The following is a 27,334-nucleotide window of genomic DNA, read 5'->3' as shown; positions in this document are numbered from 1 at the left end:
GTGCATTTTTAATTAGCCAAAATATCCGTGGTGTGTTTATATTATGGTGTATACAAATATATTTTTACTTCGCGACCTCTGATGTCTACATCGTATAATAATTGCTAATTACGGGTCTACACGTCAAAAACAAGATCATACACACGAAGACAACAACGTTTTATTATAAAATATTGTAACATGTAGATACACCTTCATTTATACCAACAATTTTTGTAGACAAAATTGCGAAAAGAATAACAGCCATATTTAATTATACACACACTTCAACTATGTAAAACGTATACTATACATAAATATATATTATATACTCGTATATAGTTTACGGACAGTTAAACAAACGTTTTCAAACATGTATAAGTATATGTGTGCATATATGTACACTAGATGATATTCATAAATGTAAATTGTATATATATATATGTGTGTGTGTGTGTATATACCTACGGCATACCTATAAATATTTGAAACAATACCGTGAAGACATCTTGAGACAGTATGGAGAGTGTGTATATTATACCTACTAACTTTATTCCGGACTATATTATCATCATGAATATTACTAGTATTATATTATTACTTCATACATGTACATCACTATAACACGAGTATAACGTGTATATAATTAATTACATTATATTTATATATATATATCAGGTACCATAATATAAGGTATGGTATACAGTATATACAAAATACGTGTGAGCCTATTATAGTACGCATCGAATTTCGGCTTGTAAAATGATAGTTTCAAAAAATAAAAACAAAAATATCCGATGAGAAAAACGCATCGCGTTTACATAGACGATACGACGTGTATAACGCGCACCCTACCTGCAATAATACCTGTGAATGATATGTTATGTTTGTTTAAAAAAAATAATAGATGAAATTATAAGATGAAGTGGATAGCGGTGAATATACAAATAATTGAGTTCACATTTGAGAAAAGCAAAATATAAATACCAATAAGTGCAGTATAATACGGAGGCAACTACGTGATATAATTTTATCATTTGTACAAGTTCTATTAGATAAAAATTAAGGTTTAATAACAATGTAAAATTAGAAGCACTCATACAGTTAATAGAGAGATTATATCAAACGAAAGTAAGAAATGAAAGAACAAATGAAGTTGTTAAATTCAAAACAGATAACAACATTTGAATACCGATCTAGGTATGTAGGTACAAAGTTAATTACATAAGTTATTACATTAACATATTTTAAGACATTATAATTTTAATTATTTTAATTATTTGTTATTGTAAACAACTGGATTTTACATATAACTATTACTCGTTACATTAGACTAATTTTCAAAATTAACATTTTTAACCATAGGCACTTGAAGAATTTTTTGTTCCATACAGTCTTAAATCTGTTAAAATGGGAACGAAGATGGTTCTTTAAAGTTTGATGGGACTAACATATAATTAACCAATTTACGTTTTTCATTTTCGATAACTGAAATCAAAATTTTTAAATTTTAAAACCAGAACCGGTATTTTTTTTTTGTTTTCTATAGGAATTAAACTGAATCGAGAATATTATAAGACCAATACAATTATGGTTAAATAAAAATTACTTTTATGAAGCTAATTTGGTAATTTTTACAATAGTATATTGTTCTGGACCCAAAAGAGTTTCACGCGTTATCTCTCAAGAATAGTTCTCACACTAATTTTATTCGCGAGATTCGTATTATGTAGGTACTATAGAGTATATATAGGTATACCTGTATACGCGTATTCGATATTTGATTTTGACATGGTACGTAAGTGAGTATACGATATAATCAGTTCACGAGATGGATTAAATATTATGGTGGTGTATCGTATATATCTAATCTAATTTTATTTATATCATAAAATTGATACAATGGATGCTTTTGTTTAAATAGTCTACGAAACGTTCACGGGAATTTCACAGGGAAGTTGCCACGTTTACTGCTGCATACGTATAACTTATTATACAACTCAAATAGAATGTATTATATACTTATACTAGGTATAGTTATACTTCAATCTGATCGGTGGAAACATTTCGATTAGTATTACCCTATACCTACTCGTGTTTCTGTAATTTTTATTTTACAAAATTGTATCGACTATTACTCATTACTTATATTAAACTCGATTGTGTTATTGCAAGGAATACAAGTTAATGATATATTATATTATTATTAAAATTTTTAAGACAGTTTTGTAATCTATAGGTCTCGCCAACAAAATTGAAGCGTAAAGCTAATATAAAATTGTCTAAAAAATAAACAGACGCTTATAAACTAATTCTTTGTGACCACATTTTCACTGGATCAAAAATATCCGATTTACCGTAAAAATAAATATTGCAGATTTGACATATATCCAATTTATACTTAGGAGACAATATTACTTAGGAAATGAAATGTGAAAATATTAAATTTATTCGTTCATAAGTAGGTTAATTGTCACCAACATATACTATATGTAAGTATATCGTGATTTGTTATAGGATTTATTGTATAGGTTGGTGGAGGGTTGGTTCCCTAAAAATTAGGTTAGTTCGATCATTTCAAGGGACATTATTATTTTAAAGTCTTTGAGCTCTTAGAGGTGTTCACTTATTTTGTATTTTATATTTGAATACTGTGCTTTTACGTTTACATAAAATGTATTATAGTGATGTATCGAAGATAACTGAATAAATTAATTGTCTTACAAAAAAATTATCGTTATCATGGCATATACAAAATTCTTATTAATTTTTTTCGCAGATTATCACTTGTGCGCGCTAATTTCGACAGTGCAGCTTATTACCTATATATAATTTACACTATGGCCATATATTTACTCACATAAGCGTGTAAGGCATAGGACGTAGGTATATCTATAGCACCTATTGTATTAAATACAAGCGTGAAGAATACTCTCAATTTTTAATAACTATAGTGTTATGGTCGGATGGCATGTACCTACATCGTTTAATATATTTCACTAGAAACCGACGAAAAGCTAATAAATACAACGTTTGATGCGCCCAAATTAATGTATATTATTCACCCATTTACACGTACAGGTACAAATATAGGTCGTATAATATAAATACACAATACATAAAATTATAGATATAGTATTAAGTTTAATGTGTTTGGGACGTTTGGGTATCTGTTGGCTTATGGACATTGAACAGAACGATAATAAACAGTTTGTATACGTATGTTTAACTGTGGTTACCAGGTTGATGATGCAGATCTAATTAATAAACGAATTAAGTAGTAATGACTATAGTAACATATATAATATATACGTTACATATCACCCGAAAAAGGGGAGGAGACGCCGCTATATTTTCATTTTTTTTTTATATCCGTGACTAAACGTGCGAGCGATATATATATATTATTTTTAATGTTTTTATTTTTACAATATCATTCATTTCAATGAGCGTAAAAAAAAACAATTTAAACCCGAATTACACGTTTTTTTTTTTATTTTGTTAGTTTATATTATTATTATATGTCTGTACTGTACACACACGCGTATACGTACTCTACACATATATAATATGTATGAATTAAATGGCAATAATGTGACACTCCGACACTCGACATAATCTTCAAACCGATTAACCGGGTGGAAAAAAACAATATCATCGTAACAAATTATAGAGTACACGAATAAATAAATCGTTTTTTTGTTTGTTTGTTTGTTATAGTATCAAAATGTTAACGAACTATATAATATATACGGTTAAACGTTATTATATAGTGTGTACGATTACAACAAGTGGATTAATGGCGATAATTCATTACAAAGAATCCTATTTTAGTATTTTCACGAAGGTTATATTATAACAGATAGCTTATTTATTATACTATAGTGTGCACCTTTATTTATAATATATTAATTATATTATTATGTTGTTATCAAAATTACAGATACAATAATAATATAATATTTATGTAATTTATTAGTTTATATATTATCAAGTTGTACCAATTATATGATTAAATATTGATTTTAATGTACAGTGGAAACGATCAAATTTGATCAAGAACGTACATAAAAAAAAATCATTGACAGGGGAGGGAGTAAGGCTTATAAAAAATCGACAATAACCAATAATAATCATAATACTATAACATTCTATTTTTTTAAATATATTTTTTCAGCGACAAGTGTCATATACACACCTTTTCAGTATCTATACATAATCTAGAATGAGCGACCAAAAGACCATTACGAATCTGTTTATACTGGTCAGCTATTATTCTAAACAAGTATCTCTGTAAATTTTAAAATTACGTAGTATTAAGCTTTAGGTTTAGGTATATAAATAGTAGAACCTAATAGTCGATCCAGCAAGTGAGTGAGTTTATAACTTGTCTTATATTGTTCAGTGAATATGTCTCGGGAAATTGGGCTTTTGTAAAGTTGAGAACGACCGTCCAACTGTGACAATTGTGGCTACAGTTTAAATGAGTATTTTATATGTATATGTTTGGAAAAAACACAGAATATTTAAAACTATGTATCTCTGATATACTTGTCCATTTAGCTATCCATATTTTGAATTCTGCTTTAAATAATAATACATGATAATGCGGAAGAATATTTTTATAAACAATTTTACAAGCGCTACCTCTTAAATAACCGTTGTTGATCGGTTGTTGTGATTTTAAATAATTGATATAAATGAATTACACTACATTTCATTAAAAAAAAAAAAAATGTATTTTACACCACAACAATAAATAAATATTGTATATAAAATTTACAATTTTTGAAAAAGCCCTCAGGGATTTGAATTCCTAACTCCCCCCCCTCCCGCGCGACAGTATAAATGTCTGAATTTGATTAATTGTCAGTATAAAGTGGTGACAAATAATAATGCATATGTATACAATATTGTGTTTATAATTTTATGAAATATATGGTGTGATAACTTTAACAATCGCGTTTTCGTACAACAATAAGTGTTCATCCGACATCCTACCCATTACAATATATATATATTACCTGTCAATATAACATGATTTTTTGGGTCTCCACGACTATCGAAAGATTTCGCGTGTTCTCTATTATTATATGCTGGCGTGTTGCAGAGACACCATATATTATAATATATATCTATTGCTCGCAAGTATATATATATATATATATGCACATCACGCTCGTATTGTATAGATATATATGATGTTTACCCGATGTTATGTACTTATATGTAGATATAGGCGTACTGCTGTATATTGACGGGTCATAGACAGGTATAATATAATCGAAAAGTCCTCTTCGCACACTATAATATAGTACAATGTATATATATATATAATGTATACCTATATAATATGTACGATCCATACCCTAGCTGTCGAAAAGAAAAAGAACAACAACCACAACAACAACAACAACAACAAAAAACGTAAATATACCGCCACGACAGAGTCTGGCGCAGGTGAGTTGTGTGACAAATTTTTCGGGGACAGACGGGCGGAAACCGATACCGGTTTCCATCTGGACACACACATATACGCATACGCATAAAAAACACCACTCACACAAACGATGTGTATGTGTGCGTTATAATCCCGCGGCGGCACCGGTGACATACAATATACTTATGCGTTTATATACACTTATATATATATATGTGTGTGTGTATTTAAATACATATATATATATATATTATAGGTATATAGGTACAAACACTCGTACTCGCTGGCACTGTGCAAGGACACGGACAACAAGAGCTTGGAAACCGATATCTCTTATTCGGGGAGACAGCGCAGCAGCAGCAGCAGCAGCAGCAGCAACAGCAACAGCAGAGGTGCTGCACCGCGCGAGCGCAATACGGTCGATGTGTGTGTGTGTGTGTGTGTGTGTGTCGTTCTATACGTTATAAATCCGCAGTTCGGCCGCACCTATATAATATGTCTGTGCGACGCCGTGGCCGTGTACCGCACGTACATATAATAATAATATACTCTTTCGATTTCCATTCAAAACCCGATCGGGCTTCTCTGATATATATATAAAACGAATGTGGAAAAAAAAAAAAGGTAAAATTATTAACTGGTCGGGTCCTCGGCGGCGCACCGATCCGAGTGGGTAGTATTTCGTACCGCGTGCATGCTATATAAGTATTATATTATATACTCGTATGTGTACAAAAAAAAAAAAAAACCTATACCGTATAGGTACCTACCTATATGTACGCGAGATATACAATATACCTATACTAGTACGAGTAGTGTGTATTAAAATATTATTTTTCCCCGTCTTTACCACTCTGCCCCTAGCGCGTCGCCGCCGTCACATAAGTATACATAATATGCGCTCGCTACACACACACGCGCGCAGCACTTGCACGTATACATATATATATATATATATAGGTACGTGTGTATATACATAATATTATATCGGCGGTTGGGCGCGCTGATGTGTGCGTGCGTGTGTGTGTGTGTGTGTGTGTGCGGGTATGCGTGTAAGCAATATAAAATGGCGAAGTCGCTTTTGGCCACGTCCACACGGCCAATAAAACCGAAGACTTGCCGGTGTATATACTGATTGACTGCTGTTGTATGTACGCGTACCTATCTATATACGTATATGCAGTGGATGAGCTGCAGCCGCGCGCGACCTTGTCGGAAATTACATAATAAATACGGCGTGTTCGTTGCACGCACACAATATCATTATACTATGTGTGTATATACATATATATATGCTGTGTACGCCGTGTATAGGCCTTAGCCCGCGCGCGCGTCTGTGTGTGTTTTTTTAATTGCGGGAAAAAGCGGCGGAGGCTGGCAATTAAAAGAAGCGGTTTGTCGGCGTATTTTATAAAAAAAAAAATATATATATATACACATAGAAGTATACCTACACATATATATATATACAGCTGCAGGTAGTCTACGCACGCACATCATATTATTATTATATAGATGTATACGCGCGATATAGACCAATTAACCACGAGGAATAATAATAAAATCTTACAGTCCGCGGCGGGTGTGCATCATTGTATATTTGTATAGTATATATATACGTGTGTGTGTGTATACCTTGTAAGTACCTATACTAGAATATATATATATATATATATATATGGGTATATGTGTATACAAATATATTACACACATATCGTCGTATTTTTCTAATTAGTTACGGTATTGTTTTCGTTTTTGTTTCTTTTAAACGTGTTCTATTATCATAAATTACACGTGTTCTTTTTATTATTATATACCGTTTTCACTACCGTGTGCACAGCAGTTAGACGCGGTGGCCGTCGTGCGAGACTGTACAACAGATATATATATATATACAATTATTATTAGGTATATGTTGTGTTCGTGTGCACTTTTATATCGATATATATCGACGACGATATAGCTGTATTTCGGGCGTCGCCCAATAATAATATAATAACAATTCGCATATTATGTATTGAGATCGATCGTCGTCGGACAATCGTCGGTTACAAATCCGCAACGCCATGTATGCCTACACGTTGACTTCGTCATAACACATAAGTGCAGAAACGCTGCACATTCTGCGTTTGTATATGATTTGTGCGAGCGACCGCAGCAATATGTACATATATACCACACGTGATAACGCGTACTGCTGTCATAATTCATATATAAAATACGATATCAATATTTATTATGTGTGTGTGTGTGTGTGTGTGTGTGTGTGTGTACAATTCATGATCTATATACTATATCTATAGCCGTCGGACCTCCTATCGTCAACGGTATTGTAATATATTGGTATGCGACGCGGTATAACAGTACACGTTGTTCGATCGTGATTTGTACAGTATCCGTTTCACAATTATTATTGTATTGAAAAACATTCCACGACGGACGACTTAGACACATATACATACTCGGAGGTACGAGCTATAGTATTAAAATATATGGCGTATGGACTTAATATTATGACGCGGCGCCTGTACGAAACATATATATTGCAGTGTATAACTTATATTTCGAACGAGCCACATAATACAATTATCTGAGAACTGAACCCTTGATAAAAAGAACTTTAACAATAAATGGAATCAGGATCTCGTTCGTGGAATTTTTATTTGAATATTTTATAAACCAATACCGTTGTGAGTGCTTGCAAAGGTATTTCGTCCCAGTCTTAGATTTGTTATTTTTTTTCTCATCGATTCATGCACTCATGCGTATATGATAATTATTATATTGAAACTAGACAAATGGTTACAATTGGTATTATTGAAAGCTAATACATTTATTTTTTTATAAACCGGAAATAAAAATTGTATTTTTTGTACAGACTAAACTTTATCAGAAATCGTCATAAAGGTTCGCGTCCTCAGTCGAAACACATAATATATAGGTATTAACTATATTGTATCAACGTGGAATAATAATTCGCCGACGAATTGATTTATCCAAGAAATGTTCACAAAATTCAGAGAATCATACACGTTAATTAATTTATGCACATATAATACGTGATCATACAACCGTCCGTTCGTGAGATGGATTATTGTTTATTTAACAGCTATAGCTACTCATCGGTGGATGATGGTATAAGCCACCTATTTTTATCAACGCGTTTCTCTGTTTAGTCTACGAAACGTAAATACAGGTATGTGTGCTGACGCACACGCTATTAATTATTTTAATAACGAACAGATAATATTTTGATTTTATCAGAGGAGATGGTTTTTATTACATCCATATATAGTTTTTGCGCGTGTCAGGTGATTAAACACAGTGTATTGGTTTTTAAATAACTATAATATAATTTATATTTATTTTGTTGATATTTCTACTGATATAATTATACAAGAAACGGGACAAATATATCTATAGTGAAAATAGTGAGATAAATCAGGGACGTACAACGTGTATACAAGAGTTTACGTGGGGATCAGTGCCCTTGTGGCTTATTTTATAAAGATATTTTATGAAATAATATTTTTTTAGAAGAAGATAAATTAAATATTAATATTCGTATTCTTAAAAAAAAAAAATAAAATAATTATTTAATTATAATTAACATATACTATAAATTATAATAGCTACATACTGGCGACAATATACGAGTTTTATATAGTGCATCTCTACTCCAGGCCGAGACTTCACGATACTAGTAAAACGCGGTATAGTTGTAACGTGTAATCGTGATAGCTAATACCATATGAATCACGATATTTTAAAGAGGATATCACCTTGAGATATAATAGTTGCTGTCACAATGTCATATAATATAGATTTGCGTTATATCGTTTATTTAAACTCAGCCGCGCGTCCCACTGTATAATATACGATTTTTATATAAACTCAACAATCCATAGGTAATTCATATAATTGTAATACATATACTACTGCGTTTATAGGCATAATTATAGAATTTGAATCTAAGAAGTTTATTGAGTTTCGCCTAAAATCATTTGTTCATAATATACACTAATGAAATTGTTATGCGACTAGCGTGGTGTATTAATTATTATTATTATTATTATAGTTAAATAATTATTATGACCGCATTCTATTTAGCTATATTATAATTTATATTACATTTTTCAGTATTTGTTATTCGTTTAAGGCGTGTATATAAGATAACCGAAAAGCGTATAGATGATAAACGTAAGATGTAAGCAACCTGTTAACTTTTATATAGGTAAAATATGTATAAATATTCTTTCGCTGTAAATCTATTTCCTCGTGGTTAGTAGTAAATACGAGGTAAAATGTACAAATGCACTTATATAATATCGCATTTGGGTATAAAAGTATATCTCGCTGGAAATATGATGTGGTTTATTATTGTATTCTTTAAAAACTATTTTCCACCGCATATTATATGTATTTTGTATATGTATAATGTATATTATTATGTATATATGTATACAAAAACAGTTACTGAACAGCGCGTTTTATTGCAGGACAATAAACTTATATAACAATTGCATTAAGTCGCGAAAAATTTGAATGTGCACGTCGCTGTTGTTTTTTCGACACGTAGTATTACTTAAATATAATATATACGTGGACTTATTTTATCTGTGGACCTACGAAATTGCTATACAAATACACAACACGTTAACTAAGTATATAGACAAATGCATGTATTATTATGTATACTTTGCGTACAAATGGGCAGAACTGTTTGCGAAAAATCCGCACTTTATATTTTACTTATATGTAGGAAAAGAACACTGAAAACTGCATGTACGATATCATTTTAACATTGATCGAAAAACTGTCTGAACCTATATTATAGGAACCTGGGGAACGTAAAAAAAATTAAATGTACAGTGAAAGAGGAAGAAAACTATGAATCTACTAAATGAATATATTATACTATCTGTAAGTGAATTTAAAAATGTGTAGAGACATCGATCTTAAAAAATATTATTTGGACATGGGATGCAGCAGATACTAAAAAATTAGAAAATAGATGCATTGTATATTATATTATACTTAATATATACTTTTATGATGTAACAATAACAATTGATCGATAAAACGTACGAATGATGTTTTAAATTTTAATCCGATTATATACAGTGTTTAATATATAATATAAGTAGATATGTGTATTTAATATATTAACGAATAACTAACGTTGACTTTGTTCACAATTGCCAAATATTAGAAAGGCATAGCTGCAATTTAAGTATATAAACAATATATACTTTACCGAAGTCAAAATTGTGCTAGCTAAACATAAAGATAGGTAGGCATAATACCCAAGGACCGTAGTGCAAAAAAAAAACAAAAATATAAAAACGAAATTTTCGAATAAGTTATACGGCGTTGAACACCACCCGTGACTCGCAGCAATTAAAACGATACGATATCGCGCTCTGCCGTTTATCCGTCGCCACTACCACCACGGTAGCGTGCTCGTATACATGTATTACGTACAATAATAAATAATAATAATAATACATAATATTATAATATATAATATAATAATAAACGCGCATAATATACTCATGGTATTAACGTGTATTTGACACGGCGGGCCACTATACCTGTACAGGTATAGGTGCCTACAATATAATATAAGCTTCAGGTAACACTATATAGGTGTACCTATATAGTTCTATACGTATACTATTATACCTATACCTATACTATTACAACTGACCCAACACGCTACACCACTGTCCAGCACCGCGCAGAGCCGCATCAGTGTGAAACGCTATTATAATGTGACCTCTTAATGGTGTTTGAACAATGCGTTTATGTTATTCGTTTCACCAAAAAGGTGTTATTAGCCTACCGTCGTAGGTATATATAGACGGCGTGTGTATGTACGAAATATACAATGCGGTTAACACATTTTCCGCTGCCTCCCGGCTGAAAGGTTTTATTTTTTCCGACGGTCCCGAGTAGCCAAAAAACAAAAACGAAAAATAACATATAAACGCACACACATATATATATATGTATAGACGTACGCAATAGGTATATACTATATGACATAGTGTGTGTGTCCGACACCGGAAAACATAGTGCTGTGCAAAAGTGTCTGCCGGAACACTCTGAACGGTATGATATAGTAAATCGTGCATTATATATACATATAAATAAACATTATGTGCATTAATATAATGCATAATGAAAATAGTTTTAAAAAAAAAAAAACACGAGCGGATGTCACTGGTTTTTTTTCGGCATAGTTTCGGACACAGGTGCAGCAGGGTTTCTGCGGCGACAGTGGTGTGCCGCGGTCGTGTCGGCCGCAGTCAGCTATATAACATCATTAATGCATTATTAATACCGTACCGCGTACGCTCACGGACATTAGAATATAATTATTATACAATATAATATATACAATATTCTGAATAGGGTTTTATTATATTATGATTGGTGCACGCGCGCGCATAGCTAACGATTTAATAATGTGCGGTCGCTCGTCCGTTTGTCGTGTCCGCGGACAACACGATATTGTCATATATACGATCGCTGTCGCCGCTGTTCGAGCGAATTTTTTCCAAATCGTGTAGTAAGTAACAGTGTCGGGCGGAGAAAATACTGCCGCACGCATCAGCGAATTTGTTATAGAAACCGATATAATTACTCTGTAGTCGCAACACCGGCGCAACTATAAACGAGGTTATATATTTTTGTGATTTGTTGTTTCGCCGTGGACGCAACATCGAATAATAAAACGTTTTGCGATACGACAAAAAGAAACTGTTCATAAAATGTTTAGTAACATTTAATATAGAATGAAATCCAGTATATCATATTTTCAATTGCGTTGCACTTGGTTAAATCGGTTTTATTTTTAACTAAAAACTATATCAAATTTCGTGTTGAATAGGTAAACCAAATATTATTATTGTTCAATAATATAGTTAACATACCTCTGAATTTTGAACTAATTGATAATTCATCAAATCGTCTTGAATATAAACGAAAATTGTACATTATTCAAAGAAATATAATATAATATTGTATTTATATAGTGAATGTTAAAAAAATGTATGAAGGGTACATAAATCATTTTTTTTAAATATTTAGCACAGTCGTCTGTATATAGTCGTATCAAAAAAACCCATAAAAAAAAAAAATAATGTCATGGGACAAAAAATATATAATCAAACATATAAAATAAGCACTTAATAAAAGATTAATTTGATCGTTAATACAAGTATTGATGGTTATTTTATTAAAGTTTTTTTTTTTCAAAAAGGTATGTTTGCATCAAAATAGCAATAAAGAATCAAAACTGTCAGTAAACCTACTGAAAATTGATATTAATGATATATATCGTACACCGCACTGTATTATATACTGCACACACCTACGACATATCGTTTGTTTAATAAAATGTTATAGTGGTTAGGTACCTTATTTTGCTATGAAGTCGTGAGAATTTATACAGGAATGACGTTTACAAAAACATCCAAAATGAAAACGAAAACTAACAATATAATACAAACCATCGTATGTATACGATATGGGCTGTCTCACATTGTCCAAGAGACTCGTGTGATGGACATTTTCGTACTGGTTACTTCGAAGAATTTGAAAATACGTGACACGGATATTGTACACGGACAATAGTCGATAAATATTGACGTTTCAAATTCAATGTCGTGTAGGTATAACGTCATGTTCTCAAGTTTTGAACGGTTATATAGGTCGGCTTTTTGGCGTACACAATCAACGCCGGCAAAATGTGTGCAGTTCTGTGTTGTACGCCGTATTGTTCCTTTGCCACGGGTTGCATCTTAAACCCATACAGGTACATATTGTGAACGGCATGACGTTTTATTATGAGATCAACAGAGCGAAAAATGAAACGAATACAAATAATCGTAAAGACGAGACGCTTGGTGTGGTATCACGACAATGTTACAGTATTGGTCGATCACGATTCCATTACAGGCACGCGTATAACAAATGACTGAAATAGTATATAATATGCAGTGAAAGTAAAACGATTCAATGTTTTTTTATAAATATGTGTATAATATGCTCATATTATTGCTTATTATCATAATATTTGTGTTTTTATTTTTGTTTTTACTGCGACTGCGACCGGTAAAAACGTGCACAATATTATTATGTAGACCACGAATAGCTTATTAGCTTCGTACCGAATTCATGTAACTCCCGTATTAGTTGTATTATACGGTGTCTATAGAATATTATATTAGGCACTATTATATTGTGATATAATATTTAATGTGGCGAATTTGTGATATACCGGCCATTATAACCGGAACCGATACATCACGTCGGTTTTCAATAATACATTTATGTGGTTCACTAAAAGTGAATTTACCCCGGAAACTTTCCTTTCGCCAAACTATTTGTTCAACACTCCCGGCACATTATATATGTGTTATGTTAATATGCAAATGTCCGGTCCGCGCGCATGATAGATCGACAGAGAAAATGTAAAAGAGAACGTAATTGTTATTGTCATTATAAAAATATATATGTACAATACACATTACATCATGTGTATAATACGCCAGTATATAACAATAATGCGTTAGGTAATGAAACACCATATACATCACGCTGCAGCACTGCATTGTATTTATACAAACGACACAGCACACGTATAATAGTATTATAATATCCATTTTAATCACCCAAAAATGAACGAAACTTTTTTAACGTTCTCGCGAAAAACTATTTGCAACAAACGTTAGTATCTATCATAAATGTGTCTTATAATTTTTTTCAACCAAAAAATTCATAATAATAATTAATAATGATTATTATAAGTAGTACCTAATACTATAACGCGATATACCTACCTACAATATAATTTATATTTATTGTGTGCACACAACATAAATATGCATCTAAGTACGAGTTTTAAGCCGCGGTTTCGACGTTGAAATTATATTTTATGAAGTAGATAGCTATAAACTGTGAAATTTAATATATTATATATATTATAAAACTTTTACTCCATAGTATATATTCTTAATTTAAAATACAAATCGTATTATTCAAAATATTATATTTAAACATTTAACGCATGTAAATTCAACCTTATTATTTTATTTTATACGACATACGTTAAGTGGATTATTATTTCACACTGCACATGAACCACCGAGGGATATTAATATAAAATATGCAGTAGCTATTCAAGTGAATATTTGAAGAAAAATCAACTTAGACAGAAGATAATATATAATAATATTGTATACTCAAATTTAATCCTATTTTTGTGTAGAAATTGAATAAATTAAAATAATGGAATATTTTTTATTGATTGTATATAGATGTGTAGAAAGATATAAGTTTGGCACTCCTGAAACTCCTCTCCTCTAGGAACTTTTAAAAAATACCAAAAACTGTCAATAATAATAATATTTTTTTGTTATCCTAAAAATTTACATTTCTTGTTCGTGTATTTTTTTTTTTACATAATGATTACACATAAAAAGCCACGTGTGTGCATGGTGTGGATTATTATAGACTCAAAAACTATTCGAATGAATTTGACGAAAATTTCAGGAATTTCTTTTAAGCCTCGGGAAGCTTGCAGGTAGGTTAGGATTCAATATAAACTACTACAGGCGCATAGTAACAATAATAATAAATACTGTATTTTAAAATAGTTGATTTTTGAGAGTGAAGGTGCCTAAACCGATTAACTCATGAAGTTATTATACTTCAAAATACAACAATCGTTGTATCCTAAGCGCCGAAGGCGGATTGTCCACATCAGCCGGATTTGTCCACAAAGCGAGGTATACCGATGTCGACATGCTAGTGAACTATATAGCATCATCAAACTTGCATAATTTTGACAATTTATGTTATCTCCCGGCGGTGTTGTCTCTCGTTTTATGATACTGACACACTTATAAACATAACAGTGAGCATTTATTTTATAAGTTTTATCCAATTTTAGTTATGTCATTATGTTTTATTAAGTTATGAAAAGTTTAATGAATTACATTTTGACTTAATATTAACAATATTTTTAACCCATAATTTCATCAAAATAGCATCAAATCCAGCCAATACAGAAATATATCTACATTTTCCAATTGAAACCTAATGTTTTATTTTTGATATTTTTAAGCAGTTGGTGCTTTTTAAATAAATTTAAATATAGACATAGAGTATAAAAATTTGAATATTGAAATGACATAAACCATTATTTTATTTGTCTTATAATGCGTAAAGTTTAATTCGTTCACACATTTTCTTTATGATTTTCTTGCGAAATTCTCAGGTGTTTCTGGGAATTTCGCGAAATTATTTCCCGAGATTTCATCTAAGTAGTATTTCCAGAAATTGGCTATACTTATAGGTACATGCAATACACTTTTTGCAACTAAAATGTTATGATTAATAAATTTCTATTATATACATTTCATAAGCACATACTTAATGCTTACTTATTATAAATAAATACTAATTTTTATCATATATCTATAGGCGATTTCATAAATTATACAGATAAATCATTATACAATTAATGAAGAATTTACATGGTAAAAGCCAAAAGCTATTATATATTCAACAATGTAGATATTTATTTATATATATTATTGTTATTTCAATTATTACGTGTGGCAGTGTGTGAAGATTGTATATAAAATAAGAAATTTGGATTTCGGGAATCGCGTTCATACGAGATCGACAAAGACGACCTACGAAATTATTTTACTAAAAAAGAAAAAAAACCAATAACCAAAAACCAAAATTATTGTTTAATGTTTTTTTATGTAGACGTGCGATATACTCTTAGTTAAATAATTTCGATCATAAATACATATATATATATATATATATATGTGGAATGGAGATGATTGATGATGGCATGTGTTACACACGTACACACAAACTACTCGCATACTTCACTCATAAATATATACATATACGGTGTGTATACATATAAGCACACCCGTGTCATCTATAGACTGTACTTCGTATAACTAAAAATAGCGATCGCGACAGTGACGAGGATGAGTGGGCAAGTATATACGGCAGACTGAGTAGCGAGAGGTGGTTTATAGGGGGGGGTGTTGAGGGGGTCGATTGCAATTTCGGCGGTGGTAGCAGTGGTCACTCGCGGTGAAGGGTTGTGTGACATATTGACCGTTGTCCGGAGTACTCACACACACACCACGCGAACCTCCGCCGCAACTATGCGCTGTTGCCCGTGTCCCTTTTCAAAACCCGTTAATTAATACCGTCCACTTGCTAATGATGGGCTACTGAATTGTTTCCTGCGCCTGCCGCCCAGTCTGTTGCTAATGAATTATGAAGGGCTACACCATAAGTGGCACTGTGCCCCTAGGCCCGTAATATGTCACCACGCTGTACGCCCTCTTCAACCACGTCCAGTCCACCCATCGCCGTCCCTGCACACCGAACCCGACCTACTGTGTGCAACGACGACTATCACACAATGTATATTTTATTATTTTATTATTATTATTATATACACCTTGATGGGGTTTATTATTATCATGATTTTTATGATTTTTTTTTTATGCTCGCTGTTAGTTGTACACAAGGTGTACGAAAATGTAGCTGGGCGTTTTTATTCGAGTAAATAAAAAACCAAAACAAATAAATACTAATAAAAAAAAATAAATAAATAAAAAAACCATAAACAACTAATCCCTGCAGTGAAAAAGTTCACATTATACGCTAGAAAACCGCCAAATCGGATGCTCGAGGATTTTAATGGTAGATGCGGAGCTATACAGATGAATCGCAGCGTAATTCGTCAATCAAGCAATGAGACTTGGAAAAATTACGTGCGATACACGCTGATTAATCGTGTCGATTTGTCTCGGAACAGAGTGAAAATTCATCTCCCAATATGTTACTTTTAAACATCATATTCTGTCCCTCAGTTCTACGAATACACATTGACATTGTTGATTATTTTATTTTTATAACTTAATATTTCACGTGTATGCAATGTCTTCATTCAATTTTTTTATATTTTGGTACAGTAGAAATCAAAGTGATCACGACATAACGCAGTTTGGTCTCATTGACCGGCGAGTTGTAGAAACCTATCATAGAACGAATACCCGATGACGTAGTACTAACCGATTTCTATAGTGTATTTCAAAGCCCTATAGGAGGTTGAGTGTTTCTTGACGTGCCTTAATATTTTCCATGTTTCCGGTTCCGTTTTCGGGAATACTGTCATCATGCCCATGTTGTCCATAATTTATTAATAAATAATAAAGTTTTATAAGTGTTATAATTTAATGTATCGTCGTAAAAATGTGTAGATTGTCAATTGTCATGCTATACTTATAAAAATGTATATGGCGTCAGGTTATATGAGGATTCATAAGAACTGTACTACACCAATAATAAAAATAAAACTTCTTTTGATCTGAATAATGATATCAATTGTAGGTACATATATTATAATATGTATTGTAAATGTTTAATAACTTAACAGCACTTACATTTTAGTCAGGTAAAAAGAATAGTGTATGAAACCCCTATACGAGAGAGATCCAATAAAACGACTATAATATTTTTTATGCGTTTTCTGATTGCGATCTAAAATCGCTTTCGAATTGAACAAAAAAAATCCCAGGTCGTTTGAATGTTCTGTGTTTCTTATCTATGTATTGTAGGCACGATGAGAGTATTCGTTTGGGCGTTTGGCCATAAATTGTACGCAACGTAAAAACACTAAGACAGTATATAGGACCTAAAATTTGACATTTCTTAAAACTATAAAACGGACTTTTACCATATAGGAATAATATGACGTATAATTGGATTGGACTAATCGTCTTCTTTTTTTTAATATTTATTTTTATCACGTTATTTTCTCAGGATATGTGACGTAGGCTTAATATTTGCGTATTGTTCACATACATCCCTATATGTATATACTGCTGATATAACACTTTCAGGATGTGAGATTTAAATCCTCTGTGGATTAGCTGATATATATGTATATAAAAAAAATATTTCATTTAATATAAGCGGATAATTATGTATCAGGTGCAGAGGTATTTATTAGGAAATAAACCTATATAATAATATGTTGATATACAAATAATACCATCGCGTTTTACAACAAAACCGTCAAAATCCCTCATAATGAAGTATATGCGTTCATATGAAAAATTAAATTAAATCACAGAAATTAAAAGCGTACGTTTTTCATATTTTTCATCGGTTATATAGGTACGTTTTAGTCTTTCCACGGACTACACATTTTAAGCCTTTATACGAGGTAGGTAGGTACTTACATATTTAGTGTGCGAAGCAGCAATAAGTAAAATTATTTATGTAGCTTTAAAAAAAATATATATATATTAGACCATAGACGCGTATAGTTCTGCTTTTTCTAAAAAAATTTGTCCATATAAAATATATATTAAAATATATTATACTCGTATCTACAATAAATTAATAATTTTGGTTTTGAATAGTTGGAAATAAAAATAAAACTTTTTGATTCTATTCAGGTTTCGTGTAAAATTAATATTATGAAGTGTATAACGAGTATTTTACTTTCATCCAAAAACTATCAAATATAATTTACATATAACGTATAGCTATATTAATAAATAACATTATAGCTGTATTTTATTATTTTACGTTGTTATGTAAATTAACTTTTAAAATTTTCAGTAAGTTCTTAATTCGTTGTTTAATAATATTTTTTAGCATTGAGTATATACTTTTCCGAAATTTATGGCAGGTACCAATATTAAATGTTTAAATTACCTATATATATTTTAAAGGTTTTTAATTTGAATTCTCGAATTTTGATCGTATACTGATAATTTGTTTTATGCCGCTGTCGTGTAATTTATAAGTAGCATAATTTTTTTCTGTATATTAATACTACATCTCGTGTTTAAAAAATTATAACGAAATATTTATCCAAATATTATTATAATATATTCGATCATTTGTAATTTAACTATATATACAAGTATAATTAACATAATTTCTTTGAACAAAAATGAAAAATAACGATGTGTTATCTGTACATAGAAGAGACGATTAAAATTGTCAGATATAAATATCCGATTGAACAGGATCGATGCGCGCTTGTGAGTGTGTGTTGTTATGTGCGTGTGTGATTCCCACGGGCGCATGGAACGAACAAAATGGGGCGTAAACGCGAGCACATGAATATTAAGTAACCGTTTTTAATTATAAAATTTACCGTTTGCACGGACTTCCTGGGTCGGTGTCAAAAGTTAACTTCCCCGTTTGTGTGCGAACGTCGTCGTGTGTATGTGCCCCTATTGTTCATTTACCCCCGGGTGTAGCGTGGTATAATATATACACATTTATGTGTAGCGTGAGTTTAAAGACACTATACCAAAGCCAAGCGTGTAAGTGCGCGCGCGCGCCCGCGTGTGTGTGCGTATAAAACGGCCATATAAACAGATCCCACTGCAGGTGGCCGGCACAAAACCCCCCGCGAGCACGATGGCCAAGGGAAAACCACCTGACCCCGAAGACCCCTATTAAGTTGACACAGGTACTGGCTATAAATTTCACCATAACACACAAACACAAGCATATATGCATTTATATCGGGGCCCCATATGTATGTATGTATGTGTATATATGTAATATAGATCTATATATTTGTATATATATATTATGCGAGCATAATATTATTAAACCGTATATGTGTATTATGCTCGTATTACCGTTGAAATCGTCGCCCTTGTAAATTTATCGCAGTTTTTCACATACCTCTCACTTACTCCCTCACCGCTCTCTCAGTCACTCTCTCTCACTCTATCACACGCATACTCTAGTATTTCTCTTTTTTGTTCTCATTGTGCTCCTGACAAGGAAACAAAACAAGTTTCCACCAAAAGTCAACATAAATAAGTACTTATATACACCGGGGATTCGTGTAAGTCTATATGTGTTCTTATATACTTACAAGAAACTATTGACAGTTTACATATGTATAGGAATATACAGGAATATATATATAAATATGTGTAAAACTATCGGAAAACTTTGTATTTTATTTATCTAGTTTTTTTTAACTATAAAGGTAAATATAGTCAAAACAAAAAATATATAAATATATAATACATAACTCGCTCGTAATTTTCGAAGAGTACCGTGAACTGCACGACTTATAAAAAGTGATGTAGTATTCGTGCGCTTTACTTACTTTCAGAGTCCAGGCGAGCCAGAGGAATAATATTGTTGTGTGTATAATAGGTACCTATATTACACCTGTAGGTATATAGTTGTATATTATAATATATAATTATATAAATATATAATTTACCTGTTAATTGTTATACATTTAAAATTAATTATAAATCATCACATTTTAAACATATTTTATTCCGAGAAAAAGATAAGTTTACTATATACGAGTATATACCTATTCTTTTTTACTTAATTTTACATTTTATAATGTTTTATATTGACCTTTATAAAAACGGTAAGTGGTAATAAAAAGTGTACATCGTAAGAGTTAAGATTTTAAAAATAAGATATTTAATGTAACGCCTATTTAATTTATAACATTAATTTTCTAATCAAAGTTTCCACACCTAAAATAATTACAAATTTGAAACAGTAATAAAAATTCTAATCTTAAAATAATAGATGAAATATATCATACAAAATTAAAACTAAATAATAAACTTAGGTATATTTTAATAACTTGTGATAGATTATAATTTATAGATGATATAAAACGAATGACCTATTTTTAAATCTGTAAAATTAAAATCTTACATGTTGATAAAAATTAAATTAAATGATAATTAATTATATATATATATATCAAATTTAAGAAAAAAAAAATGTTTTATTATTTCTTACTTATTGTTTTTGATTATGTGATTTTGAAAAAAAATATAATCGGTATTTAATACATATCATATTATTAAATTAATTGAAGATTATATGTTTGCATTGAATAGATACATGAATACATTGTATTATATTTCACTATTTTATATATATTTACCGTAATTATTGTTATTGTTTTATAGTTATTTGAAGAATTATAAAATAACCTATCTATGTTTAAATAATGTATATAATTCTATATGTGATTAATTTTTAATATTTCGTTAAATTCCAATACATAATAATTGTAGAACTTTCTATATAAAATACCGTATAAATGAATAGAAAAATTAGTATGTTTAGATATTTATTACAAGTTAAAATCATCATGTTAAAACCGTGATAATTTTATATAAATGCAGCAAATAATGGTGATCGGTATTTGCGTAAAAAAATAAAACTTTTTTTTAGTATTATAGTTTACTTTAGTGACATACAGATATTGTTATTTATATTTGAACGCAGAAGTGTAATTAAATATCATAAAAATTGTAGAAGAGCGAAATAATTATTATATTAAATGTTATTCAAAGATAATGCAATTTATTAAGTTCATTGTTTATATACACAACTCTTAAAAATAAATAAGTATCATATTAATTAAGCTAATTAAAAAAATTCAAATACAAAAATGAATTGATAAATTGTTTTACTTCTTTTGACTTAGTTTCGACGACAATCTATTACCATTAACCATTATAATATATACGTAGGTTATTCTATCATTTTCTTATTACAATTTGACTGAACAGTAAAATAAAAATACATTATAATTTAATGACAACCAGTGATAGGTACCTACGATTGAAAAAACATTTGTTTAATATATAGTTCCAATTAATATATATTTAGCCATTTAGGTAATATTAAATGTTAATATACGTGTTATATTCAGAATTAATTATTTATTTTTAATGTTGATATGATATTTTATAGTTAATTTTATTTTTATTTTATTATTTTGTTTTATATCTATACTCTCTTAGTGTACATTTCTTCCTCCCTTTTATTCTCGTTTAAATTAAAAGGGCCGGTTTTTATATAATCTAGGTTGAAAACCATTATTCGGGGTTTCAAACTTTACGACTTATTCTTACAAAAAACTGGTGGTACTACATTATTTGTGTATAATACAATATAATATAGACAAATAGTGGCGCTATAATACTTGAAATACCGGATCTGCCTTTATTATACAGTTTAACATAAAAGTATCAGACATTATATACAATTATATTTATATATATATATATACGGCTATCTCACATTAAAAATGTTTTACAATGATGATTAAAAATAACAAAATAATCTTAAATAGGTACTTCCAAAAAGCAAAATTAACCGGATAATAATTTTGATTATTTTATGTGTAATAATATAAAATGGCTTACCAAACTACTTAATGGTTTATTTTAGTATACGGAAATCCGATTACGAAAAAATGGTACAATAATGTATATATTGGATATTATTAGATAAATTATATTAGAAAACAACAAGATTTAATTAATACCTTAATTTATCATATACTTTGATTAATTTAAAAACCCTACGTTATACATAATGTAATGTGTTTAAATTTGAAGAAACAAAATATCAGAATACTGCTGTACCTATACATTTAATTCAAATTATATACCTATTATCACAGAAATGGATTTAAAATTAAAATTTTCAAATACACAAATAATTTAGTGCAAATTATTTAAATCAGTCATTGATAACCTTCGTTATTTTATATTTTGTTTATTGTTGCTATATACTATTATTTAAGTTATAAGTATACACTACAGCTAGTATGCCTGTAAATTATTAAAGTTGGAATGATTTTTTTATAATTCCATTATCCTATCAATCAACAGTGCAAATGTTTTGCATATTTCTTAGAAACGGAAACAAACTCATTTTATATATTTTGTCAGGTGTTTGTTAACAACAATTTTTTACACATAATTTGACACTTTTATGGAAGTCCACGCAAAGTTCATGTATATTTGTAGTTTTAGAATAAAATTATAGTAATTTATTTTAAGCCTATTTTTCTTAGAGTTGTTAATAATCTAGGTATAAAATGTTATTATTAAGCATACTGAAACGATGATGTATATTATACATAATAAAATGTATAATAAAACACAAATGCAATTATAACAGTTTTTTTTTCTAATTGATGATTTCAGAGTACAGCTGCTAACTTTATTTACTTTAAGCATTTTATAATTTATAATAATATATTCTTGAGCATAAATTAACACATAACGTTTGTACTATTTAATATAAATTATAATAACAAGCATATTACAAAGTACATATCTCATAAAATCCAATTCACTACAAAAATACGCTTTCATAATTTATTAATGTAATATATTTTATCAATTAACGTTGTTGGTCCTGACTCATTTTAACCAATGTATGTAATAAATGCATTGAAATATACGTATAATTACAAATCAAAAATAATTATACACTCATTAAATTATTGTATGGGTATAATTAAATTAATATAATACTTATGTGTATAATAATATTGTTAATAAGTTATAAGTTAACTTTTAACTTTCGAGTCCTTTATTTTAATTTCAATATAAAATGTTAATCTTGATAATATTATTTAGTAAATACTTTAATTATTTTAATGTTACCTATAGGTATATTAAGTTAACTAAATACTTAATAGATATCAATCAAACGCCAACACTACAAAATGATTTAATATAAGTGAATAAAATATAATATAGAAAATTGTTTAATAATACGTTTAAAAACAAATCAACACGCCCATCCTTATTATAATAATATAGTGGTTGCGTGGGGTGAAAAATTGGAAAGTAATAACGATGGCTGTTATTTATTTTTATTTTCAACCTATAATAAATAAAAAATAAAAAAAATAGGTAAATAAATATTTATTATTGACTAATTCTGATAATGATTAATTAACTATAACAGTTGTTTGTTGTGTCATATTTTACGTAGTCTCGTAATATTGTGTAATATGATGATAATTTAATTATTTAACTTTATACTCGTTCTAATAATTGTATTTGTTATGTATTAAAAATGTTTGTCATTATATTAAATATAATACTCTATAATTAATAAAAACAATCGTATAATAATATCATTATTAAAAATACACTTTTAGCATTATTTGTACGTTTTATTGAACTGTGATATTCGCGAAGACTTGATATTCGATACTAATATGGAGGGGAATAGCAATCCTATTATAAACATGCTGACAAAACATTTAAAAGCATCAAATTAGCGTAACGAATTGATTAGTAGTATAAGGGTAACAGACCTTTAAACTTAAATCCGTTTTAATATTACGTTTTAATACGTTTGGTTATAAACTTGTAGGTATAATTTAGTATTTATACGCTGCGATTACTATAGCAGTATTAATATATCATACCTACAAGTTTACCCAATCAGTATTAATATTAGTACCTATCGAAAGAATTAAATTCTAAGATTTGTGATTTATTTTAAATTTATCTAAACTGAAAAGCAATGAAAAAGTGTGATTTTTAATTCAATACAAAAATTATTATCGTATATAATTTTTTAAGGATAGGCAATTGAAGTTATACGCTGAATTTTTTTTTTATTTAAACGAAAAAATTAACATTTTCAATTATAATATATTTTGTATTTAAATGTCAAAATATCACTGGAAATATTATATTATGAGGTAATACATTAGCATTCGATTACGTGTGTAGTACCGAAGAAGTGATAAAAATCTTAAATCATATTTATTTAAAAAGAGAAAAAAGTTATCGAGGTTGATAAAAGTTTGATGTTGGTATTTAAAAACTATTTGGTAGCAACTCGCGGAATACAAATAAACAAATACAAAACATAACGGAGTGTTACTAACTTTTGACGACAGTCGACAAATGTATATAGATAGAACAAAAATGCGTTATTTTTAAACGAATGCCATTGCAGAAAAGGAATGCTCTTACTTGTCCACCCGTATTATAAAATGATGTATAATGTGTATATATATATATATATATATATACTTATATGTGTATGACAATTGAAAAATTCGAATATTTGGTCGTCGACAATCGGCAAAAATGCATAGGTAATAAACGAAACGCGCAATGCTCGTATAATATATTTTACGCAGTTTGGTAATAATAATAATATAGTATTGAATGGACTCGGTGTCATATCGTGTATACTGTACAATAGCATTAATATCATCGTGGTCGTACTCACGTGCGAAGACGTCAGGTACGAATCGTCGGACGCGTTATCAGCGTCATTCTGACGAGTATCGGTGGTGGCAGCGGCAACAGCGGTGACGGAAGCTCCGTCCTGTAATCTCTGCGGATGGTCCAGCTGCTGCTGCTGCTGTTGCTGTTGTAGATGAGGCTGTAGCGGCAGCGGCGGCGGTGGTGGCACGGGCTGGTGATGCTGCTGGTGCAGATGATGGTGATAGTGGTGTGGCTGTTGCTGTTGGTGGTGATCCCAATAGAAAGGGTCCATCATGGTGACGACGGTGACGGTCGCCGCGAAATATTATATATATTATTATAGACTGCGGTCGCCGTACCCACAAAATATCGCACTTCAGCACGGCCCGGCGTGGCACGTTTGTATGCAATCTATTATACACGGTCGGTCGGCGCGCGTCAGGCAGCGGCGGCGGCGGCGTCCTCGTCGGTTGTACGCGGTTAGACCATCTCGTGCACACGCGCGTACACACGTGAGCGCGATGTATTATTATATTATGCTCAAATGTATATATTTATATTTTTTTGAGGGGGTGGGTAAGGGGTTGAGGGTTTTAAAACGCCACGACAGTGACGGGTTTTGAGCTTTAAGTCTAGAATACGTATAGCGTATATACCTACAGCGAAAGCACGAGAAAAAATTAATGTTTTGATTTTATTATAATACAATTCATTAATCGAATATTTTTTTTCTAAAACCGGAAATAGGTACACGCAATAAGTGAAATAATAATAATAATAAAAAAAAAATCCCGCGAACGTATGTATAATATATTATTATGAACGAGTGAGAGAGATAGAGCGAGAGAGAGAGAGACACGGGAAACTTTGACGTCGGCGACGACTATATTATACACTATACGACGACAACGACGACGACGACGACGACGACGAGACGACGGGTAAGCACGACGCGCGCGACCGACGGACAACGTGCGTGTGTGTTTGTGTATGTGTGTGTGTGTGTGTGTATGTGTGTGTATCCGCATAACGTGCGAGACCGCGCGCGTGTGTATGTGTGTGTGTGTGTGTGGGAGCTGGCCCGGCCCCGTACAAGCGCGCGCGTTCCGCCCGTTGATAGGTTGATTACGTCACCGTTCGCCCCGATATATACGCGTGTTGACGGTGTGTGAGTGTGTGTGCGTGTGTGTCACGTGAGTGTTAGCGAGTGTGCGCGTGCGTGCGTGTGTGTGATACCCGTGTACGTTTGGATTAACGACAAATTGCCCCGGGCGCCACTTTCCGCATAAAACAACCCCTAAACACTAAATCCACTCCTTTCTTGCACCCCCCCCCCTCCTCTCAACCACTCCGGGACAAGCTCTTCCAATATTAATACGATCACTGTAACCACCGCACGCATTTCCTTTCGCCACAGATTTTTTCACTATACGTTTAGGTACCTACATAATATTACTCGTCATCACCACCTCAAAATATAATGTATGTAAAATATACGAGTATTATACGACTGGGGAAATATAGTATACATAATATATAGATATAAAGAGTTACAATAAATAATGGAAATATTTTTGCTATGTAATATAATATGTTCTTCGTAATATCACACATAATATATATTTATGAATACATTGCAGATTGCTACTATTTATCGTTTCAATTATATCATACTCGTGATGGCTATGATTTTGAAAAATTATAACATAAGATATCATGTTGAAGTGATTTTATAACACACGCACCCGTTAATCCACAGAACAATATTATATTTATTGAATTTCATTGATGTCAACTT

The 27,334-nt window shown here is 30.7% G+C and overlaps 1 protein-coding gene across 1 annotated transcript in view; it reads right to left on the bottom strand.

Moving 5' to 3' along the window:
* Window positions 1-25,846, bottom strand: part of LOC113552848 (homeobox protein caupolican) — a 63,407-nt gene extending 37,561 nt beyond the window's left edge. Inside the window, exon 1 of the mRNA XM_026955829.1 lies at window positions 25,559-25,846. Within this exon, the coding sequence (XP_026811630.1) occupies window positions 25,559-25,831 (273 nt within the window). The 5' untranslated portion in view covers window positions 25,832-25,846. The remainder of the gene's footprint in view (window positions 1-25,558) is intronic.
* Window positions 25,847-27,334: the final 1,488 nt, after the last annotated feature.

This window comes from Rhopalosiphum maidis, chromosome 2, assembly GCF_003676215.2.
Source record: "Rhopalosiphum maidis isolate BTI-1 chromosome 2, ASM367621v3, whole genome shotgun sequence".
NCBI classification, from domain to species: domain Eukaryota; kingdom Metazoa; phylum Arthropoda; class Insecta; order Hemiptera; family Aphididae; genus Rhopalosiphum; species Rhopalosiphum maidis.
Note: the sequence above shows the minus strand (reverse complement) of the source record. Positions and strands in the feature narration are given on the sequence as shown.